The 25,671-nt window shown below is 33.1% G+C and overlaps 1 protein-coding gene across 1 annotated transcript; it reads left to right on the top strand.

Moving 5' to 3' along the window:
- Positions 1 to 2,753: 2,753 nt before the first annotated feature.
- On the top strand, positions 2,754 to 5,367 carry LOC132314158 (uncharacterized mitochondrial protein AtMg00810-like). Its single transcript, XM_059813054.1, has 3 exons — positions 2,754 to 2,811; positions 3,019 to 3,135; positions 4,979 to 5,367. The coding sequence occupies exons 1-3, from the start codon at positions 2,754 to 2,756 to the stop codon at positions 5,365 to 5,367; spliced, it is 564 nt and encodes a 187-aa protein (XP_059669037.1).
- Positions 5,368 to 25,671: the final 20,304 nt, after the last annotated feature.

Below are 25,671 nucleotides of genomic sequence, written 5' to 3'. Positions count from 1 at the left end.
AAATAGAAGGACCATTATTTGCAACATTTACAAGAGCTATTTGGAATACTGAGAAAATATGGAATGAGGTTGAACCCAACCAAGTACTCGTTTGGCGTAGGATTTGGGTAATTTCTTAGACACGTAGTCAATAAGTACTTTATTTCAAACATAGTGAATCGGTTTACTTTGGACTAAATAGTCTACGAGGTTTTTCCCATGCAAACAATTGACATATTTTATCAACTGGGGTTTCCTCGCTAAAAATCCTGGTGCAATCTCTCTAAACTTTTACTTGTTTTACTTTATAGTATTTATATTTATGATTGTGAATGTTCAAATTGATAATATTGCTTAAGTAATTTAATCAATGGCAAATTGGGCAAGTTGACCTAATAATCAGATCTAGGTCATTAAAGGAGTTAATCAATTTTTGCACCCCGTGTAACTTTTCTTTCACAATTTGGTATTAGAATGGGATACTCGATATATAGAGTAGATCATATTTGTTGATTTACTATTTGATATTTGCATCATGTCTAAAAATTCATCTTGTATTGATGTGTTACCTTTGTGTGATATATATTTTGTAATTGGTTAATTTCGTTATCAAAACAAGTCCGATCGAGTTATAATTTTTCGGTTCAAAATTTTAAAGATTGAAGATCGGATGCGGATTTGAAGAAGGTCAAGTCTTCATGATATACTACACTCCGAGATGATAAGAACAATGCTCTAAGAAGTTTGACAGGTAGTGAGAACATTTAGGAAGGGTTTTGGAAAGTTCAGAACAAGTTTTTACATTCTGTCCATCTTGAACTAGTTCAAGATTTAACAAACAGGTTCAACATCATCAGAATTGCAAAATTTCAAAATTAGCCATCTTGAACCGGTTCAAGAGGGATGAACCAGTTCAAGAATCCGTGGGATTCCTTACTGGCCATCTTGAACCTGTTCAAGAAGTCCTGGATGCATCAGGTTTCCAAGTTTCTATCTTCTGATGTTTCCTTTTTTATCCCAGCTTCCTTCCAAGTCCTATGCATGAAATTTATCATATTTTCTGAGGGATTAGGACTTTCAAAGCTCTATATAAACCATGTCATATACATTGGTTGAGAGACGGCTTTAGGGAAAATCAATTCTATATTTTGAGAAAGCCTTCTAGAGAAAAAAAATTCAAAAAATAAAATCTGATTATTTTGAATTTATTTATGAGAGCATACACATATATTCATGAGCGATTTAGTTGTGTTGTTCTCTATCTCATCGGAATTAGAGCTATAATAAAGATTCAGATATTCCAGATGAGAAGCAGGATTTAATTCTTTTACAATCAAATTTAGATCTTGAAGAACAGAGGTAAACGTAATCACACTTTGGAAGGGTTGGAGCATTCGAGGAGTGCTGTCTGATCTACCTACTACTCTTCTATAAATATCAAATGTAAGCCTGAGGTCAAGTTACTGTTGGACGAGAAGTCGCAAAGCCAGATGATCGTCAACGGTTGGTGAGGTGTAGAACGATAGAGTGTGAGCCAGAGTCAAAGTTCGATATACTTTGTTTCAAGTATAGTGGATTAGTTTACTTTGGACTGCACAATCCACGAGGTTTTCCCCATAATAGTTGATATATTTTATCAACTGGGGTTTCCTCGCTAAAGATCCTGGTGCAATCTCTTTAAACTTAACTTGCTTTACTTTTTAGTATTTATATTTATGATTATGGATGTTTAATTGATCATGCAATTTAATTAATCGTAAATTTAGCAAGTTGACCTAATAGTCAAATCTAGGTCATTAAAGGAGTTAATCACAATTAAAATCAACTGACTATTTCCGCACCCAGCGTAACTCTTATTTCACAATTTGGTATCAGAGCGGGTTACTCAATATATAGAGTAGATTATATTTGTTGATTTATTGTTAATTTTTGCATCATGTCTAAAAATTCATATGTTATTGATGTGTTGCCTTTATCTTCTGTTTTTGATTCTGTCCCAATCATACAAATTGAGTAGTCAAAGTTTAAAAAGGATTGTGAAAATCTACTAGAGAAATTGAATCTTGCGAAACTTGATAGAGATATTTATAAGTTAGAAGTTTCTGTCTCTAATAAGAATTTGGAAGAAATTGGCCATAAAAATTTGAATCTTCTTCATAAAATTGATTTTCTAGAAAAGGAGCTTAAGAAGGTAATTTTGTTTAATAAATCACTAGAACTTAAAATTGATAATTTGAGAAGTGAATTTGTTAAATCAAAACAGTCTGTTCAAAAAGTTGACATTGACACTTGCAAAATTTATAAGTTGAAAGGAGTAGTTGAGAATACTTGTAGTAACAAAGAATTGGCTTCAACTTTAAAGGATTTGTATTTTCAAAAATCGAAAGATGTTTTTGTGAAAGTTGATACGAAGCCTTGTGTTATTTCTAAGTCTCCTAAACTTGTATCAACATGTCATTTTTGTGGTGAAAAGGGCACATTAAGTATAAGTGTCAGAAAAGAAAAATTGAACTAGGAAAGAAATTGAAAAATATGTAGAGTTCAAATTTGAGAAAGAAGAGGATTAGGACTATTGAGCCTTATAATACTTTGCCTAGAACAATAGAAAAATCATTGCATAACGAATCTAAAATTGTTTGGGTAAAGAAATAGAACTTTAAATGCCTTGCCATGCACACACCACTTAGAGCACTTGGTTCATGTGGTTGGTACTTTGATAGGGGTTGCTCTGGGCATATGACAAGGGATAGAACATTGTTTACCACTTTTAAGGAATGCTCAGCTGGTACTGTTACTTTGGTGATGGTAATGCTTCTACTGTAAATGGTAAAGGTAAGATCAAATTTTTAGGAATTGAGGAGTTAAAAAATGTTCTATATGTTAAAGATTTAGCTACTAATCTGTTGAGTATTAGTCAAATATGTGATGAGGAGTTTCAAGTCAATATTACTCAACAAGGGTGTTTTGTAACTAATGAAAAAGGTGAATGCATATTGAAAGGAACTAGAACTTCTGATAATTGCTTTGTTGTGTTTTCAGATCCTTCACTTATGTGTTTTTCTGTAGTTATTGATGAGGCTATTTTATGGCATAAAAGACTTGGACATGTGAATTATAATGATTTAGTGAATTTGTCTAACAATGATCTTGTTCAAGGTTTGCCTAAATTGAAGATGCCTAAGAATGAAATATGTTATCTATGTCAATTAGGAAAATAAACTAGAGTGTCACATAAGAGACTTATTCATAAAATCGCTTCTCGACCATTAGAATTGATTCATATGGATTTGATGGGTCACATAACACCTGATAGCATTGGAGGAAAAAGATATTTGCCTGTTATGGTTGATTTTTCTAGATTTACTTTTGTTGCATATTTGAGAGAAAAATCTGATACTTTTGTGAATTTCAGGTCTATTTGCCAACTTATTCAAAATAAGAAAGGATATCGAATTAATCGGATTAGGAGCGACAATGGAGGTGAATTCGAACCTAAGGAGTTTATTGAATATTGTGATAAGAATGGCATTAAGCATGAATTTTTAGCACCTAAACACCACAACAAAATGGTGTAGTGGAAAGAAAAAATAGGACAATTGCAAGTATGGCTCGTAATATGCTTCATGAGAATAAGATTGCTAGTTACTTTTGGGCTGAATCGGTATGTACTGCTTGTCATATCCTAAATAGAGTTTATCTTAGGCCTGGAACTAACAAAACTTCATATGAATTGTGGTATGATAGAAAGCCCACTGTTAAATACTTTAGAGTCTTTGGAAGAAACGGTATATCCTTAGAGATAGGGAACACTTGGGAAAATTTGACTCTAGAAGTGATGAAGGTGTGTTTTTGGGTTATTCACAAACAAGTCGGGCTTATAGGGTTTTTAATCTTAAAACCAAAATGGTCATGGAGTCTATAAATGTGATTTTTGATGATACAAAATCTAAGTTAACCTCGTCTCAACTTGATGAAGAAGAAACTAATTTGAAATTACAGGAGAAAGGAAATAACCTATAATTCATGAGGAAGAAAGAGTTGAGGATTTAGGTAAAGAAGGTGAAGAGATTGAAGAAGATGAAAAAAAAGGAATTTGAGGACACCACTAATGAACCTATAAGAATTCTTGCACCATCTCTAGATATTCCCATATCTAGCAGTTCTAAAGTTAGATTGAGTCAACCAATTGACAATGTAATAGGTCCATGGGATAAGCATGGTACTAGGAGTACAGTCCGTGATGATGTAGGACACTCATGCATTGTAGATGATATAGTACACTTATATCACATGGCTTAGTTTGAACCTAAAAATGTTGATGAAGCTCTTCAAAATTCTGATTGGCCTATGGCTATACAAGAAGAATTGCTTCAATTTGTGAAGAATGATGTTTGGGAATTAGTGCCTCGACCTAGTGATATTAATATCATAGAGACCAAATGGATCTTTAAAAATAAACTTAATGAACATGGTCTTGTGATGATAAATAAAGCTAGATTAGTTGCACAAGGATACACTCAAGTTGAAGGAATTGATTTTGATAAAAAATTTGCACCTGTTGCTAGACTTGAGTCTATTCGACTTCTTTTTGCTCTTGCATGTCACTTTAAATTCAAATTGTTTCAAATGGATGTGAAAAATGCGTTTCTTAATGGTATTTTGCAGGAAGAAGTTTATGTAGCACAACCAAAATGTTTTATTGATCCACATAATCTTGATTTTGTTTTTCATCTTAAAAAGGCTCTTTATGGTTTAAAGAAAGCACCTAGAGCATGGTATGAGAAGTCGTCTTCTTATCTATTACACAAGGGCTTCAGAAGAGGAGGAGCGGATAAAACGTTGTTTATTTTTAGGAAAGGAAAAGATTTTCTTGTTGCTCAAATATATGTGGATGATATTGTTTTTGGTGCTACATGTGATAACCTTATTCATAATTTTTCTAAAGATACGGGTAATACTTTTGAAATGAGCATAGTTAGTGAACTAACTTTCTTTCTAGGTATCCAAGTGAAACAACTTGATGATGGGATTTTCATATCTCAATCAAAATATGCAAATGAGCTAGTTAAGAAGTTTGGTATGAAAGATTTAAAGCATGTTCAAACTCCTATGAGTGCTTCATCTAAATTGGATAAAGATTCTGATCCTAACAAGGTTGATCATTTCTTATATAGGAGTATGATTGGTAGCTTGTTGTATTTGGCAGCAACTAGGCCAGATATTTCATTTAGTGTAGGTGTTTATGCTAGGTATCAAGGTGATATTAGAGAACAACACATTTTTGCAGTCAAGCGTATTATTCGTTATGTTAATAGTACATTGAATTATGGATTATATTATTCTTCTGAGTCTAACTCTGAGATTGCAGGCTATATTGATGCTGATTAGGTAAGAAACAAGGATGATAGAAAGAGTAATTCAGGTGGTTGTTTCTATGTTGTACTAACCTTGTTTCATGGTATAGCAAGAAACAAAATTGCATATCTTTATCATCTTGTGAAGCTAAATACATTGCTGCTGGACATTGTTGCATACAATTGCTTTGGATGAAATAGATGCTTCTGGATTATGGAGTTGATTAAGGTACTATTGCTATCTTTTGTGATAATACTAGTACAATTAATATTTTAAATAATCCAGTTTTGCATTCTAGGACTAAGTAAATTGACATTCGACATCATTTTCTTAAGGAACTTGTTGAACAAAATGTCGTGTCTTTGGAAAAAGTGCATACTGATCAGAATTTGGCTGATATTCTTATTAAACTATTAGATGCTCCTAAGTTTTCTCATTTTAGGAAATCTATTGGTGTCTGTTGTCTTGATTAGATGTATTGCAAAAACATAGTCTAGAAAGGATTTTCATGCATATCTTGAGAGTCTAGATTATGTTTTTGGGAAGTTAAACAAACCATATTGATTAAGTATGTTGACCACAAGGAGTTTAATGACACATGGATTATCTGAAAGCATACAATAGCTATGAATTGATGAAATTGGTTTTGCCTATCTTATTTCATATAGGAAATGAATCATTGATAGTACATTTACTTTAGATGTTATTGTTTAGGTCAAAGATAATGTTGATATGATGGATCATTGTCTTGAAATTTAAACTTGATTTATGTGTTTTAGACCAAAAGAGTGAAAAGAAAATAAAATTGAAAAATAACTTGGAATGAAAAAGTTTTTGAAAAAAAAAGAAAAATATTTGCTGTTTTGAAAAAAAAAAAAAAAAAAAAAGGGTGAGATGGAAAAGGCTACCTTTGGGATTTGTCCGAAAGATACATTGACTCGAAACAAATGGGAATAAGGGAAAGAGCTAGCTGGCCATAAGCGTGAAAGCTGCCAATGTGCAAAAAGAAAGATGGAGTTCAAAGAAAGATAAAATAAATAAAATAAATATGTCTTTTGTACTTGTTGATTGTTTAATTTCTAAGGATATGTGATATCATTGATTTATTATCTGAAATCTGAATGATTGATAGATCATATGTTTTTGGAACTTGGTGGTGATTTTACTACACTTACTAAGTTTGTGAAACTGAAAAGATTTGATCTTGGTTATTTCTGTTGATACATATAATCTTGTGGAGTCTATATTCTCATTGGTTTCAATTCAGATCTTGAAGAACAGAGGTAAATGCAATCACACTTTGGAAGGGTTGGAGCATTCGAGGAGTGCTGTCTGATCTACCTGCTACTCTTCTACAAATATTAAGTGTAAGCCTGAGGTTAAGTTGTTGTTGGACGGGAAGTAACACAGCCAGAGGATCATCACCGGTTGGTGTGCTGTAGAACGATAGGGTGTGAGCCAGAGTCAAAGTTCGATATACTTTGTTTCAAGCATAGTGGATTAGTTTACTATGAGGTTTTCCCATAACAGTTGATGTATTTTATCAACTGGTTCCTCGCTAAAAATCCTGGTGCAGTCTCTCTAAACTTAACTTGCTTTACTTTTTAGTATTTATATTTATGATTGTGGATGTTTAATTGATCATACAATTTAATCAATTGTAAATTTAGCAAGTTGACCTAATAATCAAATCTAGGTCATTAAAGGAGTTAATCACAATTAAAATCAACAGACTGTCTCCGCACCCCGCGTAACTCTTGTTTCACAACCTTTACCTCCTGTTATTGATTCTGTCACAAGCATGCAAAGTGAATGGTCGAAGTTCAATAAGGATTTTGAAAATTTGTTAAAGAAATTGAATCTTGCAGAACTTGATAGAGATATTTATAAGTTAGAAGTTTCTGTCTCTAACAAGAATTTGGAAGAAATTAGCCATAAAAATTTGTATCTTCTTCATAAGATTGCTTTCCAAGAAAATGAACTTAAGAAGGTAAATTTGTTTAATAAATCACTGGAACTTAAAATTGATAAGTTGAGTAGTAATTTTGTTAAATCAAAACAGTCTTTTCAGATAGTTGATAATAACACTTGCAAAATTGATAAGTTGAAAGGAGTGGTTGAGAATATTAGTCATAACAAATAATTTGCTTCAACTTTAAAGGATTCGTATTTTCAAAAATCAAAAGATGTTTTTGTGGAAGTTGAAACCAAGCCTTGTGTTATTTCTAATTCTCTCAAACTTATTTCAACATGTCATTTTTGTGGTGATAAAGGATAAATCAAATATAAGTGTCAGAAAAGAAAAATTAAACTAGGAAAGAAATTAAAAAATCTAGAAAGTTCAAATTTGAGGAAGAAAAGGATTAGGACTGTTGAGTCTTGTGACACTTTGCCTAGAATAATAGGAAAATCATTTCATCATGAATCTAAAATTGTTTAGGTAAAGAAAGAGAATTTTAAATGTCATGCAATCCACACAACACTTATAGCACTTGGTCCATGTGGTTGGTATCTTGATAGTGGTTGCCCTAGGCATATGATAGGGGATAGAACATTGTTTACCACTTTTAAGGAATGCTGAGTTGGTACTGTTACTTTGGTGATGGTAATGCTTCTACTGTAAGTGGTAAAGGTAAGATCAAATTTTCAGGAATTGGGAGTTAAAGAATGTTCTATATGTTAAAGGTTTAGCTACTAATCTGTTGAGTATTAGTTAAATTTGTGATGAAGAGTTTCAAGTCAATTTTACTCAACAAGGGTGTTTTGTAACAAATGAAAAAGGTGAATACATCTTGAAAGGAACTAGAACTTCTGATAATTGTTATGTTGTGTTTTCAAATCCTTCAATAATGTGTTTTTCTGCAGTTACTGAAGAGGCTGTTTTATGGCATAAAAGACTTGGACATGTAATGATTTAATGATTTAGTGAATTTGTCTAACAATGATCTTGTTCGAGGTTTGCCTAAATTGAAGATGCCTAAGAATGTAATTGTTGCCCAAGAATTGACTCTAGAGGGGGGGTGAATAGAGTCAATGCCAAACAATAGATAATTTTCGCAATATATAGAAATACAATTTCTATTTAACAATTTAAGTAATTATGCAATAATCAAGATATGAGATCAAGATATGGAATAAGCAATTAAAGCATAATTATAAGAGAGATAAGGGAAGAGAAATTGCAAACAACAACACGGCGATTTTTGCGAGGTTCGGAAACTCCTACTCCTCGGCTCAAGATCCCTCTTGAGACTTCCCAATCCAATATAGCTTCTCCTTGCGGGTGGAGAGCAAACCTTTACATGAAGCAAGACCTTGCTTCTTTTCCTTGCTAGGAGAACACCCTTCTCCTAGGCTTCTTTTGGGTCACACCAACCCTTACAAGTTTGTAGAAAAGATTGTAATTGAAATACAAGATTAAATCTCTCTCAAGATAGATATACAAGTGCAAGCTCACAAGAAAAATCTCTTAAAGATTGATGTACAAACTTTAGCTCTCAACTAGAGTATATATGAATATAAGTGAAACTCAAACTCTATAAATGATATGAATGAGAGAAGATGATATAAGTGAAGAATGTAAGCTTTTATAATCTCTCAAGTGAATAATAGAGCAAAAAAACTCTATGAAGATTAAGGCAAGAGCAAAAGCCCTTTTAATGCTTAATTAAATCTCTCAAAATAGAATAAGAGTGAAATGAGAGAGAAGAGAAGATGAGAGAACAAAAGATCTCTTGAAATGTAATATTATGTCTCTCAAAAATGGTGGTCTATTTGCTTCAGCAAAATGAGCCTTCCTTATATAGACAGCCGTAGCTTAATATGTCTGTTAGAAGTAGTTGGAAGACTTAAATGCAGAAAAGTGCCGTTGTAGATTCAAATATCTTAGAAGAGCCGGCTCTACAAAAAATTGGAGGAGGCTCCAATAAATGGGAGGCGGCTCTAATAACTGGGAGGCGGCTCCAATCCATGAAATGCATTCTACGACATAAGTTTTGGCTACTGGAGTGCAAAGAGGCGGCTCCTATAAAAATGAGAGGCGGCTCCAATAAATGGGAGGCGGCTCCAATAATTGGGAGGCGGCTCCAATTTAAAATGTGCTTGCTTTAGTTTTCATGGAGGCAACACCTTGTTTTGGATTTTGACAGAAAATGGCATGACTTCAAATGGACATAACTCAGTCCATGAAACTCCAAATGAGGTGAAATTTAAGTCTAAATTTATTGCCTTGAAGTCAGCTTTCTAAATCCACTGGCCTTGCTCAAAAATTCCAAACACAGAAGAAGTTATGGCTATTTAAGTGAAACCTGGTCAGAATTTTCGCAGAGCAGAATTATGTATTTTGTGAAGCTCATATCTTAGTCATTTTTAATCCAATTTAGGTGAAATTTGAGTCTAAACTCAAGGGCTCGAAGTCAGCTTTCCAATGCCACTGACCTTGTGTAAAAATTACAACTACACAAATAGTTATAGCAGTTTTAGTGCAAGCTGGTCTGAAATTTTCTAGGCTGAAAATAGCTTCTTTTGAGATATCCATCTTTCTAGCACCTAGGACTTTGATGAATGATTCAATTTTGTTCAAGACCTATTTCTAAGAGTCTAGGGACATATGGAGATGATAAATTTCAAGTGCATTGTGTCCTAGAGTCATTTACCAAATTATGGCAACAAAGGCTTTAAAGATGAAATATTAAGTTCAATGCCTTTTCCTTTTCTTTCTAGACACCAAAGTAAATCTTATGATTAATGTGCATGGTCCTAGCATTTCTAGCTTAAGTTGTGAGTTCTTTCAAAGCTTATACAAGCTTGAACTAACCCTTTCTTAGCAAAGACTTCATATGACAATATCTATGAATGAAGTGCAAAGTCTATTACTAAGGATATAGGAATATGTGAATGATGATAATATGCATGATCCTATAGAGATGAGCTTCAAATGGATTCATAAATACTTTGACATTGAATCCAAAACACTCACCATCCTATCTACCCCTTTTCTTCATGCATTGTCCATGATCGTTTAGGCTTGAGGTAGTATTGCTTTCTTTCTTCCTTTGAGTTGCTTTCTTGCTCATTGAAGTTCAAGCTATCTTTGGACATTGCATTTTGTTCCTTGCAACTTCAGGTCTTCATTGTATCCATTTCTTTCCTTGATGTGATCTTGAATAATGGAATAATTTGAATGATCTTTAGTGCTTCATTGAGGTCATTCTTTGAATGTGAATAATCTATATAACACTCAATGTAAACATTAGTCCTTAAACACCATTAATGGTTTGTTATCATCAAAACACCTAGATTGTCATTGGATGAAATCCTTAAGGTCAACAATCTCCCCCTTTTTGATGATGACAAAACATTGATGTGTTCATAAGCAAATGGAGTAGCATTTGAAAAATGCTCCCCCTATCAAAGTGCATTCATTGAACATGGCATGCTTGATATATCACTATAAAATGGCATGCTTGATATATCATTATAAAATGGCATGCTTGATATATCATTATAAAATGGCATGCTTGATATATCATAAATCATTTTAGATCATTTAACACATCACATTTCTCTCCCCCTTTGGCATCTCAAAAAGGTGGGAGGTCAAGACATCTTTTTTTAGTATTGATCATTTAGCATAGAGAATTGACATGGTGATGTAATGATAATCAAGAATTGGCAATAGTAGTTGTTACTATAATATGGTTTAGGATGAAACATATAAGCAATTATATCATAAGAGGCCAATTTCATTGACAACATGAGTTCGAATCATCATTTAAGGTTCATGTCATATACAAAAGTATACATAATCAAACATGAAACAAAAATGAAGCATAAACTAGAATAAGCATAAAGGCAAACAACCTTTTAGAGGCAAATTTTAGAACTCAAGACTACTTCTACCCTAATATATTTCTTCACATTTGATATCCTCAAGAAAGAGGGAAATATCATCAAAGTCATGAAAGTTCATAGGAATGAATCTAATGACCAAAAAGTCATTTTGTAGCATGCTTGTCAATTTCAAGATAAGTCAATGAAGCTTAGTAAACCATGCAATATTCATTCACAAGAGATTACTAATAATCTCCCCCTATCAATATGCTTCCATTTACATCATATATTATTCAAAGATTATGCAACTAATTAAATAATGAAGCAATGTATTTCAAAATAAGTGCACAATAGCCTTTTCTTCTTCAAAACCCTCAACTTCACCTCTCAAGGGTAAGTTTGTAATTTAGCCTCTAGGACCACCCAAACACTGCTCCCCCAGTCTTCAATATGCCAAATACACTTGCTTATAAATTCAGAACAAATTATATAGCAAGGTATGATATATATTAAGCTCACAGCAGCACTATTAGAACCAAAAACCACAAATCTTAGTTTTATCAAGCACTGCCTTTGAAGACACAAACACTTCAACAACCAAGGACTCCCTCAGCTTGAAAATAATGAATTAAAATTTTTCTATAGCTAAGACAAATTATATCAACAAGGGCTTAACACTGCAGCTAATAAAATAACAAAATAATAACTCACAGCAGGTGCAATTTACTACACCTGTAACTTTATGGTTTGAGGGGTAAAAAAAGTCAACTTCTCTTTTGTCAAAGGTTCCCTCAGCTTGACATAGATGAAATACACTTATACTGAAGCTTGGACATAATTTAGGATCAATGAATCAACAATTTATAGCACAAAAGGGGCAGCAAACAACAGCTTGCAGCAGGTGAATTTGCTGCACCTGTTACCTTTAGGTTTTAGAGGGCAAATCTATAATTTCGTGGCTGGTCCTTCTTGAATTTAGCTCCCACAGCTGAATTTCATCATATAACACTTGCTCACATCATTGCCTCTCAGATTATAGCAAGGTTTCATCACTATAAAGCCCAAAATCAGCATATATACCAGATTTTTGCTGCAGCACTGTTATAAGGGTATTTTTGGTTTTTCACCACTTCAAAATTTTGGATTATGGTTCTCTCAAGTGTATATTAACTATATATTCATGCTCAAATGAGTAGCACAACAATCACAGTAATATAATGCATTTTCAACATCCAAACCAGCCTTGCAAAACTACTACAAGCTAAAACATGTGTGGTTCAAAGTACAAAACTAGTGTAGGTCACTCCTTAGTTCAAAACTCAACATTGATAGCCTTAAAACAACATTTTAATCATGCTCAGATGTTTAAAAATCATAGCATAGCAAGATTATGACAATATATACTCATCTCCAGAAACTTAAACCAGAAAATAACCAAAGCTTGAGGTTTGAGATATAGAAATTAATACCAGCTGCAATATGTAGTCCTAAGCCCCTTCAACAGTTGTATATCACCAAGTTATGTGTGCTCAGACCTTGTTCAACCTTTAGAAGTGTCCACAGCAAAATTTGAATCACCTCAGCCTCTCTTTTCACAAGAAAATCAGCACCAATCAGCATTACTATTCATCTTCAAACTGTACACGCATGCTAGAGCTATACGCAGATCAAATTCATCTCTCTTGGTAGATTAAACACTCAGAAAAATATCTTTCTTTGGTCCCTCGAGTGTTCTTCATTTCAGCTCACTTTCAATTGAAATGCTCAAAACAAGATGAAGCCCCAAGTCAGTTTTGCTCTCTAGAATTTTAGGTGAGAACTCACATGATGAAGTGCCGAGAGTAATATAAAGAGATTTAGTTGATTGGAGCCGGCTCAAGGAAAATTGGAGCCGGCTCAAGAGCTTTTTGGAGCCGGCTCTTGATTTTTGGAGCCGGCTCTTGATGAGCTTTGAGAGATCCCGAGAGTTAGGACTTGGATGCAGGTTATGGGGAGCCGGCTCATGAAATTTGGTGATCCGGCTCTAGAGATACCGAGAGTTAGGATTTGTGATTTTCTTGGATGCAGGTTGGAGAGGCGGCTCTTGAATGAGATGATCCGGCTCTTGTTTTCTATAGAGGCGGCTCTTATTTAGATTGGAGCCGGCTCTGCTGCTGCTACTTCACTGCATGACATTCTGCTCTATGATCATTCCAATTTCTCTTCTGAGTAGACAGAATCTCTCCTCTTGGAGTGGTTTTGTGAAGATGTCAGCTAATTGCTTTTCAGTAGTCACAAAAATAAGATCAATATCACCCTTAGAAACATGATCCCTAAGAAAATGGTATCTAATTTCTATATGTTTTGTTCTTGAATGCTTTTTAGAGATGCATATTGCACTTGAATTATTACATTAGTCATCTAAGCTAGAACAAATTGTTATTTGAATAACTTATTCCCAAGACTAAATTGACAAATAAATATATAAATTTTATTTTTATGATACTTAAGGAGTTTTAATCCTTAGAAGAAATCATGTTTACTCAACATGCTAAGTTAAATCATTTTGCATGCTAGTGGTAAACATCTTTGCGTAAATCATGAATGTTGATTCAAGGATAAAATTTAAATGCAATCAACATATTTTCAGCAATGGTTTTGAAAGCTATAATATATGAAGATATTAAGTTTGTTCAAAAACCATCATTCTTTAGAAAACCACAAAGCCTTTTGAAAGGAGCTCTAGGAGCTTATTTTTAAAACACATAGGCTAGAGATCATTTTAAACATATAGTGCAATTTAAATCTGTGTGGTTTATTTTTAGAGACCTTTGAATTTAAAGTCACTTAAAAATGCATTTGATACAAATCATTTCATGCAAAAACATATAGCATTTTTGTTCCTTTAATCAAAGTCACATGTGCACAAAGTCATTCATTCAATTCCTTCTTCAAGGTTGAAGACTTGGAGAGATATTCTAGCTTAGTTGCCAATGATGACACATGTTAACTATCATGATGTGAATGAAAAGAAACATAGATAAAAGTTTACAATTTTAAGAGAGAATCAGATCTTTATCAAGCACATATAAAATGTTCTCCAATGATGGATCGAAATAATGAAGTGAACTATTCAAACACTCTTAGGAAGGCATTATAAACTCTCACTCTTAGATTTTATGAGATGGCTCTTCCATGGAGTTTTGTTCCTTGAGATTTTCAAATGAGGATTTCTTTGATTTCTTATTTTGTTAAGCCCAACTAAACCTTTTCAAGATGAACAACCTCATTTTCTATATGCATGGAAGTGACACAATATAATGGATAAAGCATTTAAGATCACAAAGGCATTTAGATGATGTTTTAGACATTGCTACTTTGATAGATTTGATAAGGTTCAAATGAAATAGCATTAATGGTCTTCATGAGATAGTGTATGCTTTCCTTTGATGGCATATCTTCCAAAAAGTAAATCTTTCACAAAGATTGAGAATACTTAATCTAAAGATTATTTGGAAGATAGAGTATCATTTCGTGTTAGCATGTTCATAACTCATATGCCAAAACAAACTACTTTCATGCAAAAAAAATCAAAATCTATAACATGTACATTTTTACATCTATTAGCAACTAGTAGCATATTAAGAATGTCATGCTTAGAATTTCACGATTGAATTCTTCATATGAAAGCACATTAATAAGAAAGAAATTCTTTACCCATGGTGCTAACTTCATTAGCTTGGGAGTTGTTTCTCAATGTGATGCATCCTTTCCATTTTGTGATTGAGAAATTCTTGGCATAATATTTCTTTTGTGCTCTAGGCACCAACTTGAGAATCCACTTGTCCTTGCCCTTAAGGTTATTCCCAAGAGTGATGCTTCCTTCATAATCCTTAATTGATGCCCTTAAGTAACCCTATAAGAAAGGGTTGCATATTCTTCTTTTGGTACCCAAATTTTCTTGGGTCCATATAAGTTAGGCAATGGAACATAAGTTCCTTTTGGAACCCAAATCTTCTTTGACCTCAACTTCTTTCTAAATGGACAATCATGAATCTTATGTCCTAATCTTTTACAATAATTGCATTTAGAGGTTTGGGGACCACTCTTGACAAAATGATCATACAAAGGCCTTTTTATTCTTAACAAACATGCATCTTTAGTGTGAGGATTATATTGTATCTCATTTTTAAAAAAGACATCTCTTTGATTTCTAAGTATAGTACTCAAATTCTCTTTTCCTTTGGTAAGCTTTGCTAACATGTCATTTTGATCATGAATTATTTTCTTTAAAGACTCATTTTCAGGAATAAGATCAATTGATGAAGATTCTTTAGAAAATACACATTTCATTTCATTTTTCAATGACTCATTTTCAAATTGAATCTTTTCTAATTTTTGCACAAGATGATGATTTTCCTTTTTCAAAAAGTCATTTTCCATTTGAACTTTTTCATGTCTTTGAAGGAGATCATGGTTTTCCTTTTTAAAGGAAGCACATTTCACAAGCATGTTTTCTAACACACCTTGTAATTCTTTAAATGCATCAAGTAATTCATTGTGCTCATCCACTAACTCATTATAGGAAATATTTACATCAAAATCATCATGGTTAGAATTTACCTCATCTTTGTCGGCCATGAGACAAAGATTAACCACCTCTTTTATGCAACTTACTTCTTTGCTAGAAGCTTGGAGGTCTATACTCTTCTTTTGCATTGCTTCATTTTCTTCACTATAGGAATAAGAGTAAGTTCTACTAAGAAAGTTCAAATGATTAGTAATGTTAGTAGAACTAGAATGCATCTCACTACTTGATTCATTTTCATTTATGATGGAAGACACGTCTTTTTCAATAAGCATAGGCATATATGATTCCTTACCACGAATTGATCCTCCATATGCTAATTCAAGTGAGTTCCAAATTTCTTTAGCCGTTTTACAAAAGATAATCTTGTTGAACTCATTTTTGATTAATGCACAATAAAGATAACATGTGGCTAAAGCATTACATTGAGCTAATCTATGATCATTTTCATCCCATTCACTTTTTGATTTAGGATTTTCATTCCCTTCAATAACTTTGGTTGGGATATGATCACCAATTTTAATAACTTTCCATAAATCAATATCAATACTTCTTAGAAAGGCTTTCATTCTAATTTTCCAATAGATATAATCATTTCCATCAAAACAAGGAGGTTGATCATTGGGTTGTCCTTCTAAGTGGGTGATACTACCATTGTTGGCCATGATCGTACTCTAAGACGATTAAGTCCTTTAATTAGAGTTAGGCTCTGATACCAATTGTTGCCCAAGAATTGACTCTAGAGGGGGGGGTGAATAGAGTCAATGCCAAACAATAGATAATTTTCGCAATATATAGAAATACAATTTCTATTTAACAATTTAAGTAATTATGCAATAATCAAGATATGAGATCAAGATATGGAATAAGCAATTAAAGCATAATTATAAGAGAGATAAGGGAAGAGAAATTGCAAACAACAACACGGCGATTTTTGCGAGGTTCGGAAACTCCTACTCCTCGGCTCAAGATCCCTCTTGAGACTTCCCAATCCAATATAGCTTCTCCTTGCGGGTGGAGAGCAAACCTTTACATGAAGCAAGACCTTGCTTCTTTTCCTTGCTAGGAGAACACCCTTCTCCTAGGCTTCTTTTGGGTCACACCAACCCTTACAAGTTTGTAGAAAAGATTGTAATTGAAATACAAGATTAAATCTCTCTCAAGATAGATATACAAGTGCAAGCTCACAAGAAAAATCTCTCAAAGATTGATGTACAAACTTTAGCTCTCAACTAGAGTATATATGAATATAAGTGAAACTCAAACTCTATAAATGATATGAATGAGAGAAGATGATATAAGTGAAGAATGTAAGCTTTTATAATCTCTCAAGTGAATAATAGAGCAAAAAAACTCTATGAAGATTAAAGCAAGAGCAAAAGCCCTTTTAATGCTTAATTAAATCTCTCAAAATAGAATAAGAGTGAAATGAGAGAGAAGAGAAGATGAGAGAACAAAAGATCTCTTGAAATGTAATATTATGTCTCTCAAAAATGGTGGTCTATTTGTTTCAGCAAAATAAGCCTTCCTTATATAGACAGCCGTAGCTTAATATGTCTGTTAGAAGTAGTTGGAAGACTTAAATGCAGAAAAGTGCCGTTGTAGATTCAAATATCTTAGAAGAGCTGGCTCTACAAAAAATTGGAGGAGGCTCCAATAAATGGGAGGCGGCTCTAATAACTGGGAGGCGGCTCCAATCCATGAAATGCATTCTACGACATAAGTTTTGGCTACTGGAGTGCAAAGAGGCGGCTCCTATAAAAATGAGAGGCGGCTCCAATAAATGGGAGGCGGCTCCAATAATTGGGAGGCGGCTCCAATAAAAATGGGAGGCGGCTCCAATTTAAAATGTGCTTGCTTTAGTTTTCATGGAGGCAACACCTTGTTTTGGATTTTGACAGAAAATGGCATGACTTCAAATGGACATAACTTAGTCCATGAAACTCCAAATGAGGTGAAATTTAAGTCTAAATTTATTGCCTTGAAGTCAGCTTTCTAAATCCACTGGCCTTGCTCAAAAATTCCAAACACAGAAGAAGTTATGGCTATTTAAGTGCAACCTGGTCAGAATTTTCGCAGAGCAGAATTATGTATTTTGTGAAGCTCATATCTCAGTCATTTTTAATCCAATTTAGGTGAAATTTGAGTCTAAACTCAAGGGCTCGAAGTCAGCTTTCCAATGCCACTGACCTTGTGTAAAAATTACAACTACACAAATAGTTATAGCAGTTTTAGTGCAAGCTGGTCTGAAATTTTCTAGGCTGAAAATAGCTTCTTTTGAGATATCCATCTTTCTAGCACCTAGGACTTTGATGAATGATTCAATTTTGTTCAAGACCTATTTCTAAGAGTCTAGGGACATATGGAGATGATAAATTTCAAGTGCATTGTGTCCTAGAGTCATTTACCAAATTATGGCAACAAAGGCTTTAAAGATGAAATATTAAGTTCAATGCCTTTTCCTTTTCTTTCTAGACACCAAAGTAAATCTTATGATTAATGTGCATGGTCCTAGCATTTCTAGCTTAAGTTGTGAGTTCTTTCAAAGCTTATACAAGCTTGAACTAACCCTTTCTTAGCAAAGACTTCATATGACAATATCTATGAATGAAGTGCAAAGTCTATTACTAAGGATATAGGAATATGTGAATGATGATAATATGCATGATCCTATAGAGATGAGCTTCAAATGGATTCATAAATACTTTGACATTGAATCCAAAACACTCACCATCCTATCTACCCCTTTTCTTCATACATTGTCCATGATCGTTTAGGCTTGAGGTAGTATTGCTTTCTTTCTTCCTTTGAGTTGCTTTCTTGCTCATTGAAGTTCAAGCTATCTTTGGACATTGCATTTTGTTCCTTGCAACTTCAGGTCTTCATTGTATCCATTTCTTTCCTTGATGTGATCTTGAATAATGGAATACTTTGAATGATCTTTAGTGCTTCATTGAGGTCATTCTTTGAATGTGAATAATCTATATAACACTCAATGTAAACATTAGTCCTTAAACACCATTAATGGTTTGTTATCATCAAAACACCTAGATTGTCATTGGATGAAATCCTTAAGGTCAACAGTAATATATAGTCCATGTCAATTAGGAAAACAAACTAGAGTGTCACATAAGAGACTTATTCATAAAGTCACTTCTAGACCTTTAGAATTGATTCATATGGATTTGATGGGTCGCATAACACCTAATAGCATTGGAGGAAAAAGATATATGCTAGTAATGGTTGATGATTTTTCTAGATTTACTTTTGTTGCATATTTGAGAGAAAAATCTGATACTTTTTGTGATTTTCAGGTTTATTTGCCAACTTATTCAAAATGAGAAGGGACATCGAATTAATCGGATTAGGAGCGACAATGGAGGTGAATTCGAACCTAAGGAGTTTATTAAATATTATGATAAGAATGACATTAAGCATGAATTTTCAGCACCTAAAACACCACAATAGAATGGTGTAGTGGAAAGGAAAAATAGGACAATTGCAGGTATGGCTCGTACTATGCTTCATGAGAATAAGATTGCTAGTCACTTTTGGGCTGAATTGGTACGTACTGTTTGTCACATCCTAAATAGAGTTTATCTTAAGCTTGGAACTAATAAGACTTCATATGAATTGTGGTATAATAGAAAGCCCACTGTTAAATACTTTAGAGTCTTTGGAAGTAAATGTTATATCCTTAGAGATAGGGAACACTTGGGAAAATTTGACTCTAAAAATAATGAAGGTATGTTTTTGGGTTATTGACAAACAAGTCGGCCTTATACGGTTTTTAATCTTAGAACCAAAGTGGCCATGGAGTCTGTAAATGTGATTTTTGATTATACAAAATCTAAGATAACCTCTTCTCAACTTGATGAAGAAGAAACTAATTTTGAAATTGTAGGAGAAAGGAAAGAACCTACAATTCATGAGGAAGAAAGAGTTGAGGATTTAGATAGAGAAGGTGAAGAGGTTGAAGAAGATGAGGATGAGGAATTAGAGGTCACCACTGATGAACCTATAGGAATTCCTACACCATCTATAGATATTCCCACATCTAGCAGTTCTAGAGTTAGATTGAGTCATCCAGTTGACAATGTAATAGGTCCATGGGATAAGCATGGTACTAGGAGTACAGTCCGTGATGATGTAGAACATTCATGCATTGTAGATGATATTGTACACTCATGTCACATGGCTTAGTTTGAACCTAAAAATGTTGATGAAGCTCTTCAAAATTCTGATTGGCTTATGGCTATGCAAGAAGAATTGCTTCAATTTATGAAGAATGATGTTTGGGAATTAGTGCCTCGACCTAGTGATGTTAATATCATAGGGACCAAATGGATCTTAAAAAATAAACTTGATGGACATGGTCTTGTGATGAGAAATAAAGCTAGATTAGTTGCACAAGGATACACTCAAGTTGAAGGAATTGATTTTGATGAGACTTTTGCACCTCTTACTAGACTTGAGTCTATTCGACTTCTTTTTGCTCTTGCATGTCATTTTAAATTCAAATTGTTTCAAATTGATGTTAAAAGTGCTTTTCTAAATGGTATTTTGCAGGAAAAAGTTTATGTAACACAACCAAAAGGTTTTACTGATTCACATAATCCTAATTTTGTTTTTCATCTTAAAAAGGCTCTTTATGGTTTAAAGCAAGCACCTAGAGCATGGTATGAGAAGTTGACTTCTTATCTATTGCACAAGTGCTTCAGAAGAGGAGGGGATAAAACATTGTTTATTTTCAGGAAAGGAAAAGATTTTCTTGTTGCTCAAATCTATGTAGATGATATTGTTTTTGGTGCTACATGTGATAACCTTGTTCATATTTTTAAGATATGAGTAAAACTTTTGAAATGAGCATGGTTGGTGAACTGACTTTCTTTCTAGGTCTCCAAGTGAAACAACTTGATGATGGGATTTTCATATCTCAATCAAAATATGCAAAGGAGCTAGTTAAGAAGTTTGGTATGAAAGATTCAAAGCATATTCAAACTACTATAAGTACGTCATCGAAACTAGATAGAGACTCTGATCTTAACAAGGTTGATCAATTCTTGTATAGGAGTATGATTAGTAGCTTGTTGTATTTGACAGCAACTAGGCCAGATTTCATATTGTGTAGGTGTTTGTGCTAGGTATCAAGCTGATCCTGGAGAATAACACATTCTTGTAGTCAAGCACATTATTCGTTATGTCAATAGTACATTGAATTATGGATTGCTTTATTTTTCTGAGTCTAACTCTGAGATTGCAGGCTATACTGATGTTGATTGGGCTGGTAACAAGGATGATAGAAAAAGTACTACAGGTAGTTGTTTCTATGTTGGTACTAACCTTGTTTTATAGTACAGTAAGAAGCAAAATTGTATATCTTTATCATCTTGTGAAGCTGAATACATTGCTGCTGGAACTTGTTGCACACAATTGCTTTAGATGAAACAGATGCTTCTGGATTTTAGAGTTGATCAAGGTACTATTGCTATCTTTTGTGATAATACTAGCACAATTAATATTTCAAATAATCCAGTTTTGCATTCTAGGATGAAATACATTGACATTCGACATCATTTTCTTAGGGAACTTGTTGAACAAAATGTTGTGTCTTTGGAAAAAATGCATACTAATCAGAATTTGACTGATATTCTTACTAAACCATTAGATGCTCCTAAGTTCTCTCATTTTAGGAAATCTATTGGTGTCTGTTATCTTGATTAGATGCATTGCAAAGATATAGTCTAGAAAGGATTTTCATGCATATCTTGAGAGTCTAGATTATGTTTTTTTAGGAAGTGAAGCAAACCTTATTAATTGAGTATGTTGAACACAAGAAGTTTCATGGCACATGGATTTTCTGTGGAAAGCATACAATGGCTATGAATTGATGAAATTAGTTTTGCTTACTTATTTCGTATAGTAAATGAATCATTGGTAGTACATTTACTTGAGATATCATTGTTTTGGTCAAAGATAATGTTGACATGATTGATCATTGTCTTGGAATTTAAACTTGATATATGTGTTTAGACCAAAAGAGTGAAAAGAAAAAAAAATTGAAAAACAGCTTAGAATGAAAAAGTTTCTGAAAAAGAAACAAAAATATTTGCTGTTTTGAAAAAAAAAAAAAAAAAAAAAAAAAAAAAAAAGATGGAAAAGGCTACCTTTGGAATTTGTCCAAAAGCTACCTTGACTCAAAACAAATGGGAATAAGGGAAAGAGCTGGCTGCACATAAGTTTGAAAGCTGCCAATGTGCAAAAAGAAAAATGGAGCACAAAGAGAGAAATTTAAAAAATGTCTTTTGCACATGTTGATTGTTTTATAAGGATATGTGAAATCATTGATTTATTATCTAAAATCTGAACAATTTACAGATCATATGTTTTTGGAACTTGGTGGTGATTTTACTACACTTACAAAGTTTGTGGAACTTAACATAATTGATCTTGGTTATTTCTGTTGATACATATAATCTTGTGGAGTCTATATTCTCATTGGTTTCAATTTACAAGATTTATATGGTTGGCTGCTTCCTTCTTCTAGGATATTTCATGAGACCCTTGTTAATTTGTGACAAAAAGGGGGAGCTAGAGATAGAGTTGAGATACTTATCATTCAGGGGGAAAGATACTTTTTGCATTAAGGGGAAGAACCTTTTGTATTTAGGGGGAGAACCATTATTCATTGCATTATATTGCATTGACATTCAGACATTATTAGCTTTGCTATTTTATGCTCGTGTTTCTTTTCTTGATTAAGCTTCACGGGTAGTTGTGTTTGAGCTAATGTGCAGATTACAGATTGCTATATGTGTTAAAGCTTCATGAGGTTCAAGAAAATTTCTGTGTTTTATTTCCTTTAACAATAATTGTAATTTACTTTCCGACTTGGGTAGATTACTGAATTGTTTTTAGGGTTTTGTCACGAAATTTCCAAAGGGAGAGATTGTGAGATATATATTTTGTAATTAGCTATTTTTGTTGTCAAAATAAGTCCGATCGAGTTGTAATTTTTTGATTCAAAATTTCAAATATTGAAGATTGGATGCGGATTTAAAGAAGTTCAAGTATTCATGATATACTACACTCTGGGATGATGAAAACAATGCCCTAAGAAGTTTGAGAGGTAGTAAGAACATTTAGGAAGGGTTTTGAAAGGTTTTAGACAAAATTTTACATTCTGTCCATCTTGAACTGGTTCAAGATTTATCGAACAGATTCAACATCAGCAGAACTGTCAAAATTTTATGACTGACCATCTTGAACCGGTTCAAAGGGGCTAAACCGGTTCAAGAATCCGAGGGATTCATTACTGGCCTTCTTAAACCGGTTCAGTCCCTCTGAACCGGTTCAAGGTCTCTTGGTAGCATTCTGATTTTAGTTTCCTTCTTCTGAATGTTTCCTTTTTTATCCCAACTTTTTTCCAAGTCTTATGTACAAAATTTTGCATATTTTCAAAGGGATTAGGACTTTATAAACTCTATATAAACTACGTCATATACATTGGTTTATCGATGGCTTTAGGGAAAATCAATTTTATATTTTGAGAAAGCCTTTTAGAGAGAGAAAAATTCAGAAAATCAAATCTGATGATTCTGAATTTATTTTTGTGAGCACACACATATATTCATAAGTGATTTAGTTGTGTTGTTCTCTATCTCAATGGAATTGGAACTATACTGAAGATTCAGATATTCCAGATGAGAAACAGGATTTAGTTCTTTTATAATTGAGTTTAGATCTTGAAGAACAGAAGTAAAAGTGATCACACTTTGAAAGGGTTAGAGCATTCGAGGAGTGTTATCTAAACTACCTGTTACTCTTCTACAAATATCAAGTATAAGCCTGAGGTCAAGTTGTTATTGGACGGGGAGTCGCAAAACCAGATAATTGTCAGCAATTAGTATTTGGTAGAACGATAGGATGTGAGGCAAAGTCAAAGTTCGGTGTACTTTGTTTCAAAAATAGTGGAATGGTTTACTTTGGACTGAATAGCACATGAGGTTTTTCCTATGCAAACAGTTGACATATTTTATTAACTGGGGTTTCTTCGCTAAAAATCGTAGTGCAATCCCTCTAAACTTTTAATTGCTTTACTTTATAATATTTATATTTGTGATTGTGAATGTTCAAATTGATAATATTGCTTAAGTAATTTAATCAATCATAAATTGGGCAAGTTGACCTAATAATCAGATTTAGATCATTAAAGGAATTAATCACAATTGAAATCAACTAACAGTTTTCGCACCCCGCGTAACTTTTATTTCACAATATGAGTCAACGAAGATGAAGGCAAAGCAAATTGATGAAGATCGTGAGAAAGTATTGTGGTCGTACACTAGGTGATGAAGACGGAGGAGAAGGACGAGGAGGAGATGATGAAAATGAGAGAACCCAAATAGCAAATGCATTGATTTCTTCAGACTATACATTTTTATGATTTTTTTTTGTTTTTTTTTCTTAAAAAAATTTGATTTATTGTTTTGGTCCTTTGAACACAAGAAAGAGGAAGATGAGTAGGTGCATGAGCCTATTCCCTAATTTTACTTTCCGTGGTGGGTCCTACACGGGAACAAATAAAAATGAGAGCATGTTTCCAAGTTATGCAGCTACTCCGTATAAAATTGCATGCTATTTACAGCAATTTACATGTTCCAATTTGTGTTACTTTTCTGACCACAACTGGGAGGAACAAATAATTATCACCTTTTCCCCTTTTTATTTATTATTTTTTTATTCATTAGTTTGTACAAAGGTGAAGGCAAGATCATCTTGTGATTTCCGCCGACGTTAACCCTACTTTATGTGGAGTGATGATTTTTTTCTTTTTATTTTCATTCAATCAAAACCGGTACATTTCATCCGAGAGGCTAGATTCTCTGCTGTAAAAAAAAATTCAACACACATTTTATTTTCATCACATTTATTCTATATTTCAAAACATAGAAGGAATGTGTTGAAAAACACATGTTGAAACTAAAAATAATATTGTCAAAAAAAGAGATGTCAAAGCATTACATCCATTTCACATACATTTGTTCATGATTTTAAACACATACAACATGTCTTGAAATATGGATATAATGTATTGAAATCTGGATGTAATATAGTGTGTGGGATTCCATTTTTTGCAGTTATTTCATCATACTTTGAATTGTCTAAACTTAGCAAATTATCTCTCTCTCTATATATAAATTTGTGTCTAGTGCATATGTTGGAGAAAATAATACTAATCAAAATATGTATTCCAGTAATTTTTATTTTTTTTTTATTTTTTTTTTTTATTTTTTTTTTCACTCGGCAAGAAACACTACATACTACTTACATATTCATTTTTGCCCTTAAACTTTCAGCTTTAAAAAATACCATTAAACTACAATGTCTTTACTCCAAAATATAACCATTAATTTTTTATTCACATTGGGGTTTAAGTACCACTCCATAGTCCATAATGGTCCCATCTTTGTAATTCTACCATGAGCAGGAAATGTCTAGGAAAGTTCGCTTAACTAATGTCATCGAAACCAACAACTTGGGATTGAAAGAGATCTTAAAATAACATTATACTACATATCTTTTGATCTGCGATAACACTCACTTTATACTTGGCTATCTTTTGATATGCAATAACACTCACTTTACTACACATTATTAAAGTATAAGAATTTGAAAATCCAATCAAGATAATATATATTTTGTTATTGTTGCTGATGTTATAGAGAACTCATAATTCTTCCCATGAGATAGTCTTCTTAAAAACATCACTCAAAGTAAATATTGATTGTACCTGTTAGGTTTGCTTGGAATAGAAAATGTGTAAAGCTGTTAAAATTTTAAACATATTGGTGAGTGTAAAGCCATTTTAGTGCATGAGAAGTGAAGTTTGTCATCTTCATTTTCTTCCGTCTTCAAATCTTTCATTTAGCTAGATG

This window comes from Cornus florida, unplaced genomic scaffold (assembly GCF_030987335.1).
Source record: "Cornus florida cultivar Cherokee Brave unplaced genomic scaffold, ASM3098733v1 CherokeeBrave_3.0.0_Hap2_Chr06, whole genome shotgun sequence".
Taxonomy (NCBI): domain Eukaryota; kingdom Viridiplantae; phylum Streptophyta; class Magnoliopsida; order Cornales; family Cornaceae; genus Cornus; species Cornus florida.
Note: the sequence above shows the minus strand (reverse complement) of the source record. Positions and strands in the feature narration are given on the sequence as shown.

Coding starts and splice junctions, on each gene's coding strand:
- LOC132314158 (XM_059813054.1), top strand. CDS start 2,754: ATGCTCAGCTGGTACTGTTACTTTGGTGATGGTAATGCTTCTACTGTA. Junction 2,812..3,018: donor TTCTACTGTAAATGGTAAAG/GTAAGATCAAAT, acceptor TTGTGTTTTCAG/ATCCTTCACTTATGTGTTTT. Junction 3,136..4,978: donor TAACAATGATCTTGTTCAAG/GTTTGCCTAAAT, acceptor CTTTCTTTCTAG/GTATCCAAGTGAAACAACTT.